Consider the following 14,555-nt stretch of genomic DNA (forward strand, 5'->3'; position numbering starts at 1 on the left):
TGATTAAACATTTAGTGACAATATTTCATATGTATTTTACATGATTTTTATATTGAATAAAAGTTTCTGGCCAAAAATAGTTTATTTTTATGTTGAGAGCCACAACTACTGTGTTTTTAGCTCTGTGTGTATTTACAAAGCCTCATATCTTCAGCTTTCACTTGTTTGAGGAAGAGGCCTTCTAGTATGAGAGGTTATTTTTCAAGCTAACTAGAGAATCAGTACATAGAATTTAATTATTGTAGTACTTGGTCCACATATTTACTGAGCATGGGAGAGTTATAAGACCTGTAAAATTACTGTCAGCATAGGGGGCAAACACTGTAGAATACTTTGAAAATACTTTCGTCAGTTAGACAAAATCCATGTATTCTGATACTCTCCATTTATATTGTTTCCCACTCCCAGTGGGTGAAAGGGAACATATTTAAATTTAGCAACCTCCCCTTCTTAAAATTAAGCTTAATAAACATCTATTAAGTTATTAAGTACTGTGATCAAGTACTGTATTAAGCTGTTAGATGGAAATAAAGGCAAGCCCCTCTCTTGAACAGCCTACCATCAATGGTATTTGATTGGCCAAAAATTTCTTAAAAGTTTTCCTGTAAGATAACAGAAAAATCTGAGCAAACTTTTTGGCCAACCCAATATAAATGTAAGTAATTCCATACAATGGGAGGGGAGTTTGTGGGAGAATAGATACATGTGTGGGCTTCCCAGGTAGCTCAGTGGTAAAGAATATGCCTGCCAAGCACAAGACATGAGTTCAATCCCTGGGTTGGTCAGATCCCCTGGAGGAGGAAATGGCAACCCACTCTAATTTTCTCACCTAGGATATCCCATGGACAGAGGAGCCTGGTGTGCTACACCCCATGGAGTCGCAAAAGAGTTGGACATGACTTAGCGACTAAACAGCAATAACAGATACATATATATGTAGGGCTGAGTCCCTTTGCTGTCCACCGGAAACTGTCACAACATTGTTAATTGACTGTACTTCAAAACAAAGTAAAAGAGTTAAAAAAAAATTGTTTTAGTTGCTAAGTTGTATCCAACTCTTTTGCGACCCCTCTCCTCAGGCTCCTCTGTCCATGGGATTTCCCAGGCAAGATTGCTGGAGTGGGTTGCCATTCCCTTCTCCAGGGGATCTTCACAACCTAGAGATCAAACCCACATCTCCTGCCTTGGCAGGTAGGTTCTTTACTACTGAGCCACCTGGGATTTCCTTTAAAATAAAATAGGGAAAGGGAAAGATAGAAATATGCATAGGGTGCTGCAATGTCAACTGAGCTGAGTATTAGAATCTAGCCAAATGAAATAGCTGGTATCTGTCCATGTATGTGTGTCCACGCACACCCAAGAGTAATTGGGAGCATTACTGGGAGAAGACAGGGAACAACATGGTCAAAGACCTGAAGCATGCAGAATGCTACAGCTGCTGCTGGTGCATGCAGCGCATGAGGAGGAGGTTAGGAGATGAGGCCTGAGGTGGGGTCATGGGTCAGGTCGTGGAAGTCTTGAATGCCATGCTCACGATCTTGAAATTTGCTTTCACTGTTTATGTACTGCCATTATTCCTAAACAGATAAGCATTTTGCCAAACTTCACGTTGCAAAGATTGGAAGAAGACAAGTTATAATTTAGTTGGTTTGACCCTAGGGAAATGCTGTTCGTGGCTTGGATTCCATGTGTTTGATGCAGTTGTCCTTTTATAACTTCCATCAAACTTTGATACAAGCTCAGGGGTTTCAGTTTGCCCACTGCCCTCCTCAAACAGCGGGGCCAATGCCTGTGAGATTTTGAATCCTGCTAGGCTGGGCAGTATTTTAATGAAGAGACTTTGGAATCACAGGCCTTGAGGGAACAATAGAAATCAGCTCCATATGCAGGTGAAAGTAGTAATTTTTCTTGCTGTGTTTCTCTGTATGATGTATTCTATTTGTTGGGCTAACATTGTTTGTATGTTTTGGGCTAATGTTGTTTGTATGTTTGGAATTAGAATTTTAAACATGGCAATTATGTTAACTTTGTGAAATTTTCACAATAGATTTTTTTTTTAAAAAAAACCAATGTAACAAAGTTGCTTTTTTTTTTTCTGGAAATTTTTGAGAAATTTAAGATCTTAACCTCACATTTTACATCTCTTACTTGGCATCTTGTCAGCCATGTTTATTGAACTATTTATTTACCCTCAGTAGAGCATTTCTGTATTTCTGTATATAATGAATTAGAGAAGGGAAATAATTGTGCAAATTCATGGGGAGAAATCTTTTTCTGTAAGTTAGCTTGATATGCAGGTAAAAGTGCTATTTTATCTTGTTACCATAATAATGTAGTGGAAAGAACAATGACTAGTTCCAGTGCTGTATACTTTATATGAGTTACCTCAACTTTGTGAGACTAGTTCTCTCATCTGTTAAGTAAGATGGTTGAGTTAGGTTACTGTTAAAGCTTTTTATTACTGACATTTTGTTGTCCTCTACCTCAGTTCCCCAGTTTACTTTGTTTATAGAGGTTGCCTGTCAGCATCCTTAAGTCATAGAATTGATAAGAACCTTGGGCAATTGTGTAGTTCAGCCACCTTACAGAAAAATGGAAATTTGCTCTTCCCCTCTACCTAGAATGTTTTAGTTGCACCTTTTCAAGCTGGCATCCTCTGAATCAAGCTAATTGTAACATCTATTACCCCTTTTGTTGCCAGCATTAATTCCATTGATCTGATAATGGATAGAGAATCCCTTCTTTCTCACCATTCTACGCACATTCTTATAGTTGGAAGCTTGGCTGTAAACGACAACCTGCCTACCTAGAAAAGGATCTTTCTTTGGTCAAGAGTGTACTCCTTTCCTATGGCTTATCCATTTCTGCATCAGTACTGTTTAAATATTTATTGAATTACTGAATATTATGGGTGGTAGAAATGGTTAATGCTCATATATATGAGTAGAATGCACTGACTATTCAGTAATAGTGTAGATAGTCAGCAAATAATAAGAGACACTGGAATATTTTTACAGTGATCTGTAACTGTATATAGTTATAGAGAATATAATTTATAGATATATTTATTTAAAAAGTGGTGTCTAATGATTTTTGCTTTATAAACCACTCAGTGGAACTTGAAATATTATTTAAATTTTATATCTGTCCATTTCTGTAACTGAAAAGGAGAAAATTTCTTTTAAGTACCTAGCAAATTATTTTTAGATTTAACTAAGACAAGAGATTAGTAGTATTTCTTTTACCGGAATCCTCTACTCCTGATTTTCTAGGTATAAATATAATTGTATGGTTTCTAATTCTGATGTCCTACTTAATTTTAAAAGCTAAGCAATGTAAATTTGGTTTAATTCTTATCTAGTTTATGTCTATATTATTTACAGGCTATTCTGTTAGATAATTTGTGATGAGACCAATTTCTGTCTTGAAAAATATGTGTATGTTCCTAATTTCTAACTAATGGGAAAGCAAATGATATTTTTACTGTCAGCTTCCATCAAGTTAGACCTCTCTGAAGACCTTAATAAATTTTATTTTCATGGGAATTTTGCTAATGGGTATATGCAACATTATCTAGATACTCACAGACAGGAGTACAAGTCAAAAATAAAGGAAATAGGTGAACAAATACATTTTCCTTCTCTTTTCAGAAATGGGCAGAATGTCAGTCTTTGCACCTTCATTTTCACTTTGCAGTATTTTCAGATAGGGTGCGGAAAGTCTGTTTGGTGTTAATGCATGAGACCAGCTTAGACATCATAAGTCATGCATTTCCTAAATGGGCTTTTGGTTACATTCTTATATATATAAAGCAGAAGAAAGAGAGTTATTCTTCTAGTCTGTATATATTTAGTTAACAATATTAGTGACTTTAATGAGTCTTACTGGAACATTGAAGGCAGGCCACCCAGTTTTATTGCCTGTGTGCCAACTTACTAAATTATTTGGATTCATGTAATAAATACTTCCAGTTTCACGTGCCATGCAAAAAACATCTATGAACCTGAACATTTATGGAACACCTACCTACCCTAAATATCGGTGTTCCGAAGGGGTCAGTCCCAGGCTGCCCTCCCTGTTCATACTGCTTTCTTCTCCTGGGCAGTCTTATTCAGTTTTAAATAGCAATATATCAGTAACTCCCAAGTGTATATCTTTTAGCTAATTTCTTTTTCTGGCTTCCCAGGCTTATTTCACATATTTTTGGGGAAATATCACAGACATATCAAACTAACTGTGTCTGAAACTGCACTTTTGAGTCTCGCTTCCTTCAAATCTTCTCCTCTATAGAGTTTCTGATCTCAGTTGCATCCATCAGTTTCTCTTGCTGGAAACTTGAGAGTCGTTCTGACTCCCCTATTCCTTCACCTCCTTCCCCAACCCAGATCTGTTACTGAACGCTATCTCTTCTACCTCCAAACCGTTTTTTTTTTTTTTCCCACTTTTCTCTATCACTGCTGCTGTCACTATCTTTGCCTGCTGTTGCTGCTGCTGCTAAGTCGCTTCAGTCGTGTCCAACTCTGTGCGACCCCATAGACGGCAGCCCACTAGGCTCCTCTGTCCCTGGGATTCTCCAGGCAAGCATACTGGAGTGGGTTGCCATTGACTTCCCTGGCGGTTCAGATGGTAAAGCGTCTGCCTACAGTGCAGGAGACCTGGGTTCGATCCCTGGGTCAGGAAGATCTCCTGGAGAAGGGAATGGCAACCCACTCCAGTATTCTTGCCCACCCCCCCCAAAAAAGGGGGCTCCAAGAAATATCTTTGCCTAGAAGAATGCAACGTACCCTCCTAACTGATTCTCCACATCTAGCTTGTCCAGCTCTAATCCATTTACAAATAAAAGCTGAAGTGAGTTGCTAATATGTAAATACAGTTACATCATTCTTAAAATTCTCCAATGACTTTCCATTGCTCTTAGACTAAAGATCTTCTCTTCTTTCCCTTCCAGAAGAGATGATGGGGCCTGTATTAGTTTGCTAGGGCTGCCATAACAGCACCATAGACTGGGTGGCTTATAATAACAGAAGTTTATTTCCCTACAGGTCTGGAGGCTAGAATTTTGAGATCGAAGTGTCCTCAAGATTAATTTCTTCTAAGGCCTCACTCTTTGGCTTATGGACGGCCAGCTTCCTGCATCGTCTTCATAGAGTCATTCCTTTCTGTGTCTGTATCCTCATCTCTTCTTATAAGGACAGGAGTCATGTTGGATTAGGACCCACCCACAGGGGTTTATCTTTTTATTGTTGACTTATAGGATTTCTTTATATATTCTGGGTATCATATTCATATTAGATAATGATTCATGAATATTTTCTCCTATTCCATGGGATAGAATCTTCTCTTAAATCTTCAATGTTATCATCCCTCTGAGATCCTTTTTGACCACCTAACCTTGAATCTCCACCTGCCTACCCCCAAACACACATTACTTCTTGCTTTTTCTTCCTAGCACTTACCATCAACAAACATTTCTTTATGTATGTTGTAAATTATGGTGATAGTTTTATTATTGTTATTGTTATTGTTTTTATTACATTTCTTGTTTATTGTCTGCTTTCTTTAACTAGAATGTGAGGGATTTTGATTTCTATTGCTCCTTGCTATTTATGTAGTACCTAGAACAGGCTTTTTATGCCTTTAATAAAATCTTATTAAATAAAAATGCATGAATTTAACACATAACAGTGCCGTCTTTTTTTAAATTGGTAAAATATAGCACACATGCAGAAAAATAGCACAGTAATTTGTCAAAAAAAGGAGACACCCTTATATCCAACACCAAGATCAAGAAATAAATTCAATAATTTATAATAATAATAATCAGAAGAAATGAGAAGCCTCTCCTATGCTTTCTCCCAGTTACTGCCTCCTCTTTCGAGTTACCCAGAGGTGATCAATGTTGTGATACTTCAATAATATTTTTGTTGCTTCATTACAGTTTACCACCGAAGTGTCTCTAAAACCTTTTCTGTTGTTTTTTTAGAATCTTCTTATGCATGAAATTAGTCACACATGTTCTTCTGTGCCCACTCCTAATGTTCAACATTGTTTTGACAGAGTCATGCATGATACTGTACTTGGCTGTAGTTTGTTGTCCTGTCCAAATAACATTCCATTATATTCCTCTGCTACAATTTACTTATATATTCTTCTGTTGAAACAGATTTTTACTACTTCCAGTTTTGGTTCTTTTGAATCATAATGCTATCACTATTCTTGCATCTATCTCATGGTGCCCAAATGTATATATTTCTATTGAGCTTAATATTAATATTTAGGACTGAATTTCTGGGTCATAGGACGTATATAAATATTCAGCTTTAGTAAATAATTCCAGACAAATTTGCAAGATAGTTATACATAATTTTATCCCTTTCAATATATATTTTCATGTTTTTCTCTGTTTGGATATCCTCTTCTGGCAAGTGCCTATTCAAGACTTCTTGTCGCTCTTTTTTTTTTTCTTAAATCAGATCAAGCCTGTCAGTCCAGACTGCCCATGAGTAGCCTTTCAGCTAGGGGAACTGCCAGGAAACCTCCCAAGAAAAAGGCTGTTCCTAATTATCTGCCCCTCACCCCCAGTCCTTGCATTCCATCACTGGCCAGGCTTTCAGATCATTCACACTGGCTAAATCAAATTTGGTCTCTAAGGGTCTCTTGATGATTTGCTTCTTCTCTCCAGCCAAATGCTATCACCCATGTGACTTTTAAAAAAAAATTGAGATGTAATTTCATAACATAGTATCAGTTTTGGGTGTACAACATAATGATTTGAATGTTCTGTACATTTTCTGAAGAGTAAACAATGAAATTTAAGAGTTGATTCTCATTTGATAAGCAAATTTGTGACTTTCTGGTTATATTCTCAAGGAAAGCTCAAGTGTGTGTTTTCTTCTTAAAAATGATATAATCCCAGGAAAGATTTTGATCAGGTGTACTCATAATATTTGTGGGACCTGAAGGAAGAGTAAAAAGGGAGGCCATCGTTCATTATAAACTTTAAGTCATAGATAAAGCTACCAAGCTGTTAAATGAAACAGTTTGATCTATACTTTTTTTCTCAGTGAAGTACTTCTATAATGTCCTGAAAGGTCAGATTTGCATTTAATATTCTTGGACTCTGTGGGGTTCCATGTTAGATAGAACATGACATAGTGGGAAATTGGACCCTGGCCAGCCCCACCCACCTTTCCTTTTTACCCTACACACCTCATCTCCATCCTTATTTCTCTAAAACTTGTAACCAGTGCCCCTGGCTACCCCTTTGGTAAACACAGATTCTCAAAATCTAGGCTAATGCTCCCTACACATAGACATGAAACAAAATCATTCCCTCACTTTTTCATATTCTCATGGTCTTCTCTAAGTCATTATGTGTCAAATGGGAAATGATCATGGTAATAGCTACCAGTAATTATGCCAAACACAGGGAGTTTTATATCAAGGTATCAGTTCTTTTCCTTCTTGGGGCTATTTCAGTAAGGCAAGACGCTCAATTTAGTTGACCTTTGAACAATACAGGTTTGAACTGTGCAGATGAAAAAAATCCACATGTAATCCACTTACATGTGGATTTTTTTCAATAATTACTATGGCACTACATCATCTGCAGTTGTTTGAACCTAAGATTGGGAGCCACAGATCTGGAGGGGCAGTCGTGGGACTTCAACCACAAAGTTTGGTATACACAGCAAGTCCTGGATCCAGTCTCCCAAGGGTACCTAGAGTCTACTGTTATGGATGGATGGATGTGTATAAAAATAAACATCTCTCTCTATGTACAGACACTCATGTGCACACACACACATTGTTTTAGCTATTGTTGTTTTAAGAAGTATTTTTTTTTAAGTTACCTTCCTTTCCTAAGCGTAACATAACTAGAAAATACTACCTTGAAAGATGGCAAAGCAAAATAGAGGAAACAAGAGCATAGCTTGGCTGCTACCTCTAAGTTACAGCAAATCAGTTGTTGACACGCTGATTCAGTCTTCATTCTCTCCTAACTTTTGGCTGTGGGGGTAAAGAAATGAACTCGCGTCGCTTTCCCCTAGGGTAAACCTTGGCTTATCATCTCTCTTTAACTGCCGGAGGAAATATGGCATCACTGGATAATGCTGATTCAGCCTTTGGAGGTTTCATGTTATGTGCCAATTAATCAACTGATTTTTTCTAATGTGATTGAAAAATTCATAGTTTTTAAAAAATCATTTGTAAAGGATACAGCTTTAAAGCCAGTATGCGTCTTCATTCATTTTAAAACTTAAGTACTTATGTGAGTGTGTAAGAGAAACCAAAGAAAGGAATTTGAGCCTGTGTGCTTGGGCTACATCTAAAGGGAAGTGCCGTTTCTGAGCAGAGCCCCACTGACTCTCCTGAAGTTAGCTAGGGAAGACCTGGTTTGAAAAATGTTGGTTTTCTAAATAGAAATGGAAATCATTAAAACAAGTAAAACCAAAAAGCAGTGAACCTAGGAACTTGGAATTAATATAATGTTGGCCATGACTGTAGGCAGTTAAGCACATGAATCAATGTTTGTTGGCAAGTTTTCCACTTCTTCAGTTCATGGTGCCTGTTCCATCACATGAGCATGACAGTGTGGTCGGAGCAGGTAACACATTCCTGATGTTCTCTCCTTGTTAATTTTCACTTCCCAAAGGTACCCTGAGTAAAATAAACATGTTGGAATACTTTTCAGAAACTAGTTTGTTTCCTCAGTTTACAAAATCAACCCCAGGCAGATTGAGGTGGGTTGGGTTAAATGTTGCACTCTACTCCACCATCCTGTGTACATACATAATATCACTCAGTATCTGTAGCATCCTTAAAGAGTTCTCTATTGCATGTGAGGGGAAAGGAACGAGCATGTTTAAGTCCCAGCTTTGAAGCTGTTATGTTAATTGTTAACTTTTGCTGAGTCTGTGCATTTAAGAAGGTAACCATCTCAGCAGGTTAAGATCATAACAGTTAGTTAATGCTTGGAGGCAGCAGCTGTGCTGGTGTGCAGCATTAATGGCTGGATGAGTTCAATCAGATATGCTGCCGCCAGTGTCTTTGTGTAATGGTATTTACCAGATTTGAAATGGACTGCTGAGAAAGATGAAATACAATCTCATGTATTATCTCTGTCTTGAAAAAAATAGATAATGAAAGTGTTCCCTTGTTGGCCTGTATTTTGTTAACCTTTGTGGAATCAACTTAAAGAACAGATACCCCTGTAGAGTTGAAACCTTTTGTTGCAGTGGAGTGTTATTAAATGTATTTTTTGAGTCCTTGGAACAGTGGGGTTGAGTAGACCAGGTAAGTTTTTTTTTTTTTTTCCTTTTTTAAACCACTCAGAGAATAATATGGCATATTCTGAGGCTAGCTGGAGAGAACAGAAATGCAGTGTAAACTGTACAAAACTAATTTTTTTTCTTTCTTTCTCCCTTCCTTTCTTTTCTTTACAGAGCCTGCAGAAAGTTCTTGTGGAATTCAGTCACAAGGAATTGTTTGATTTCTATAACAAGGTATGTATTTTTTTCAATAATTTCCTATATGGGGGTTTTTCACAATGTTTCCTCCATTTCATGAATTCTTATTTTTAAGTGCCCTATTATGGAGCTGAGTTCCTTAAACTTCCCTTGAATACCTTATGTTTCACAGTAGGAAGCATTGCTGAGATGAAGAGGATCTGACAGACTAAATCAGGAAGAAAATGGATATGGTTTTAATTAAAGCAATAGGATTGTTGTTTTAATGTAAAGCATCAAGTAATAAACTGTGTATTATCTAGCCACACTGGCCCTTAGATAATGTTAAATATTTTAATTTCTTGGCCCAAGGGAAAAGGAACATACCAAGCCTGTGAAGATTTATCTTTGAGGATATTTCGTGTTTCTTTTTAAATGCTGATTTTTGTAACCCAGGAATATGCACTGTTCCCTCTACCACCCTCCCCCCACCCCTTACAAATCTTATGTAGTGATCATTTAAAATAAAACAGCTAGGTACGTTTTAAACAATAGTATTTAGAAATCCTTCTTTACAGGTTTGAAAATAGCAAGCTGGAATTCTAATAGCTTCACATAAAAAGAAAAATTTTCTAAGTGGTATATTTATTGCTCTGTGAGTGGATTTAAAATGCAAAGCTACCAGTTGCATTCTTTTTCTTCGTTTGTGTGTTTCTAAACACTTCATATGAATTTCTCTCCCTTCACCAACTCTCTCTCTCTCTTTTTTGTCTCTGTAAACAGCTAGAGACCATACAAGCGCAGCTGGACTCCCTTACATGATGTTCCTGAAGACTGGTTTCTCTATCACGCTTCTGCCACCTCCTTATTTTGCTTTGAAGATTAACTGCCAGGTTGTGTTTTCTGAAAGATTCAGTCGCTTTCTCCTTGTAAATTATATGGCTTATTGCTTCTTAGACAAATAACAGCTGAGGAAGATCATTGTTCTGAGTACCGATGTTCTAATATACATTCTCTAGTTCTGTGTGCCAAAAGCAAGCAGTTGTTTAAGAACGTTGTTTTAAAGGAAACAAAAGTGGCTGTCATGTGGTTTTTACTGCTTATTTTTGCTTTATTGCCTGACCTGTTTATTTTTTACATACTTGATGATACTGGTGTATTAAGGAGGATCTGTGGATACAATATAATGTGTACCTGAGAACACAGAATGTCATTAATTACATTAATAAACATAAGACAGTAGCCACGTTCAATTAAATACATTATGGCCTTTTTTTCCTTTAATATAATGAGTATATTTTGAAATTTTAAAGAAAGCTAGTACTAGTTTATGAGTCAACTCTAATGAGCATCTCTGCATGCTTTAATTTTTTTCTCTGAGTTTAATAATTTAATAACAGTTTACATTTTTGTGTGCTTTTCTTTGTACTGCAAATTAATAGTAATTCATTTCATAGCATGGGAGATAGATTCAGATCATGAATAAAAATAATTGTAATAAGTGCTAAATGAATATCCTTAAATTTTTAAAACATTTTTATATTCTCTTTCTGTAAATATGTTAATTAATTTCAATCAATGAGATTTTAATGTCTTAGAATTAGTTGAACTAAAGTGCACAGTATTTTATGCTATGGCTATATATACTTATGAGTATAGTTGCCTGCAGAAAATAATCACTTGAAGTTTTTATGAATGAAAAGTCTGTACTGTATTTTTTTTCTAGGGAGACAGACAGACAGCAAGGGAGGGAGGAAAGAAGGAAAACAGGAGAGGAGGAGAAAATGAGAGAAAGTGAGGACAACAGAGAGATTCAAATAAGACTTCACATGAAAGAATTTGATTCCAGAAATATCCTGTGGTTAAACAGAACCATTGGATTTAAATCACAGTCCTTATATGAGGTATCTGAGTAATACAAATGTTAAATGTCTCCCAAATAAATGTTCAGTATATGGAATTTATGCCCTTATTTATTTACATGTGTGTTTGTATGTTGTTGCTTAGAAGGATTAGGTGTTTGGATTATTTCAGAATGTAAATATTATAGTGGCTATCCATAGTTGATTGATTTGAAAAGTTGTTAAACTCAAACTTCCACTGATAGCATATCTAGAAGACACTTTTATAATGTAATAGGGTTTGTTTATATATATAGCTTGCAGGACCTATCTTATATTTTTATGCACTGTTCTGCTGGTCCCCAGAGGAGCATACCTGACTGCTGTAAACATTTTGGTAAATATTCTTTCAGACTTCTTCTTATGTACAAATAGACATCCATCATTTCAAGCTGAATTTGTTAGGCCTTCCTGACAGTGACCATATGAATAGGTAGACGTTTTCACTGGTATGATGCCGACTTAATTCCCAGTGTAGGTATCTAAGTGAAATGTGACACTTCATAATGAAATTTCCTATTGTAGCTTAAAATAGTGGTAAATAGTTTTCTCTCCATTAGTTTAGTTCAGGAAAGTGTGACCAAAGGCATTGAAGGAAGGATGGGTAATTGGAGGTCTAATTCTAGCTGCTGCTGCTGCTGCTAAGTCACTTCAGTCGTGTCCGACTCTGTGCGACCCCATAGACGGCAGTCCACCAGGCTCCCCCATCCCTGGGATTCTGCAGGCAAGAACACTGGAGTGGGGTTGCCATTTCCTCCTCCAATGCATGAAAGTGAAAAGTGAAAGTGAAGTCTGTCAGTCGTGTCTGACTCTTAGCAACCCCATGGACTGCAGCCTACCAGGCTCCTCCGTCTATGAGATTTTCCAGGCAAGAGTACTGGAGTGGGGTGCCATTGCCTTCGGCTAATTCCAGCTAAGAGCATAATTATTCTTGAAGCATATTTAATTGCAGATAATTTTACTTCTTAAGCCACTACCATTGTTATGATACACAAGTAAAAAAGAAGGTATCATTCCCAAAGATTATTGTGTGTTATTTTTTCACAGAAATAAGGTGGGTGGAGTGATAAATGGAAACTGAAACCTTCTTTTTTAGCAGATAAACATGTTTTATGTGAATGCTTGTCATGAGGATTGAATAAAAATATAATTACTTGTTAGAAAGAAGTATTGCAAATAATATTTGCAATTCTTTGATTAGAAAATCTGGTTTTTTAAATTGGGAAACACCAAAAAAATCATAAAGGAGTAACCTAAAGTTATATACTCTCATTTTTCAGAAAGGGCCATTAATGACATTTTAGTAGATTTTATTGAAGGTTATTTTTTTTTTTTCCTATTCACATATCTTTCTCTACTATCATTAAGTAGTCCTTCATTTGAATGGAAAATTATTATTTAATTATCCAATCTACCAGAGTTGGTCATTTAGATGATTTTCAATTTAAAAAAATACTAAAGAACTCACTGGTGAAGATCATTATAAATAAACTGTAGACCACATTTTTTCATTATTTTATTATTAATACAGATTCCTAGAAATGGGATTATTATGCCAAAAGTATGAAGATTTACTTTTTATTTTTACTTTTAATGGAATTTTATTGTAAATATAAAATTGCCTATTTTTTTTAAATGTGTAAAAAAAGGTCTCTCCCCAGGAGTACCCACCTAACTCATTGAAAACATTTGGTTTTTATCATTTCAGATGTCTCATGTAAATGTAAGCACACACATCCCTCTTTGTGTTTGTTTTTTTAATTTATATTTATTTTAAGGCCATTTTTGCATACTGATAAATTACTTCCCCAAAGGTTCATATTGTACACATACGCTGCGTATTGTGCAGTATATATGTCAGTGCAATTCTGTCAGTTCAGTTCACTCTCCCCTTCCCCCTTGTGTCCACATGTCTGTTCTCTATGTCTGTGTCTCTAGTCCTGCTCTGCAAATAGGTTCATCTGTGCCATTTTTCTAGATTCCATATACATGCATTAATATATGGCATATATATTTCTCTTTCTGACTCATTTCACTTTGTATGACTCTCTGGCTCCATCTATATCACTACAAACATTAACCATGTTAACTTACACTACCTCCCTGCATTAAACCTTCAAAGACTTCACATTAAACTTCAAGTAACATTTAAGTGTTTAGAACCTCAGGACAGACTAAGACTCATATACTAGTTTTATTGCCTTTTATGTTACTTAATTTGCTCAAGCTCAGTTTCCTAATCTTTGTGATGGGAATAATAATAATCTAAATTACATGGAATTATTATGATGATTAAATGAGATATTTCAAATTAAACATTTAGCATAATTCCTGATTTACAATAATCACATAAGTGTTAGCTGTCACTTTCATAATCACTAAGAAAATGACTAGGCTTTCTGTTGAAATTATTCCATGTAAAGTGTGAATTAAAGTAAACCTGGAGAAAGCTTGCTATGAAACCCCTTCTGAATTTAATTAGTGTTCTAATAACAACTCTATCTTATGATAACTAGATTCAAGCATAATGCCCATCTGTCCCATTCTTAATTTTTTTTTATTAACAAGGTGATAGGTGTGTTATGGGATAGTGCCATCTTTCTACATAGCTCTCCTAGCTCTGAGGATTCTTCCTCTCTAACTCTGTTCAATGAATTCTTACCTCTTCTTACCTTAAACAATGACTTCTACACCTTATTTATTATACCAGGTGTCTGTAAACTATGCCTTGTGGGCCTAATCCAGCCCACCACTTGTTTTTATAAAGTTTTATTGGAACACAGCTTTGGTGGACAAACTCTGAGTCATCCCTGTCTTTTGATATTTATACCTAGGTCTGATCCTGTCCCCTTGAGTGTGGGCAGCACCTATTAACCTGCTTCTAGCCAATAAAATATGACAAAGGTAATGGGATGTCACTCCTGTGACTGTTATGTTACATAAAATTCTTTCATGATACCAAACTCATTTAGAGACTTTCTCCCTTCCTGACTTTGAAGAAACCGGCTTCCATATTGTAAGAGGGGCTCTGGACAGAACCGCACGGCAAGGAACTACAGGTGACCTCTAGGTGCTGAGGGCAGCCAGCAGCCACCAGGAAGCTGAGGCCCTAAGCCCTCAGTCTTGCAGCCACAAGGAAATAAATCCTCCAACAACCAGAATGGGTTGGAAGTAGATTCTTTCCCAGTCAAGCCTCCAGATGAGA

At 36.4% G+C, this 14,555-nt stretch overlaps 1 protein-coding gene across 2 annotated transcripts in view; it reads left to right on the top strand.

Annotated features, from left to right (window-relative positions):
* The window catches only part of COMMD10 (COMM domain containing 10), a 179,872-nt gene extending 168,463 nt beyond the window's left edge, over nucleotides 1–11,409 (top strand). The window contains exons 6-7 of one of the 2 annotated variants that reach the window (XM_043465846.1): nucleotides 9,447–9,506; nucleotides 10,233–11,409. In XM_043465846.1, the coding sequence (XP_043321781.1) occupies nucleotides 9,447–9,506; nucleotides 10,233–10,271 (99 nt within the window). In that variant the 3' untranslated portion in view covers nucleotides 10,272–11,409. Of the gene's footprint in view, nucleotides 1–5,042; nucleotides 5,079–9,446; nucleotides 9,507–10,232 lie in introns of those variants that run through there. The other variant, XM_043465849.1, reaches the window with a different exon arrangement.
* Nucleotides 11,410–14,555: the final 3,146 nt, after the last annotated feature.

This window comes from Cervus canadensis, chromosome 4 (assembly GCF_019320065.1).
Source record: "Cervus canadensis isolate Bull #8, Minnesota chromosome 4, ASM1932006v1, whole genome shotgun sequence".
Lineage (NCBI taxonomy): Eukaryota > Metazoa > Chordata > Mammalia > Artiodactyla > Cervidae > Cervus > Cervus canadensis.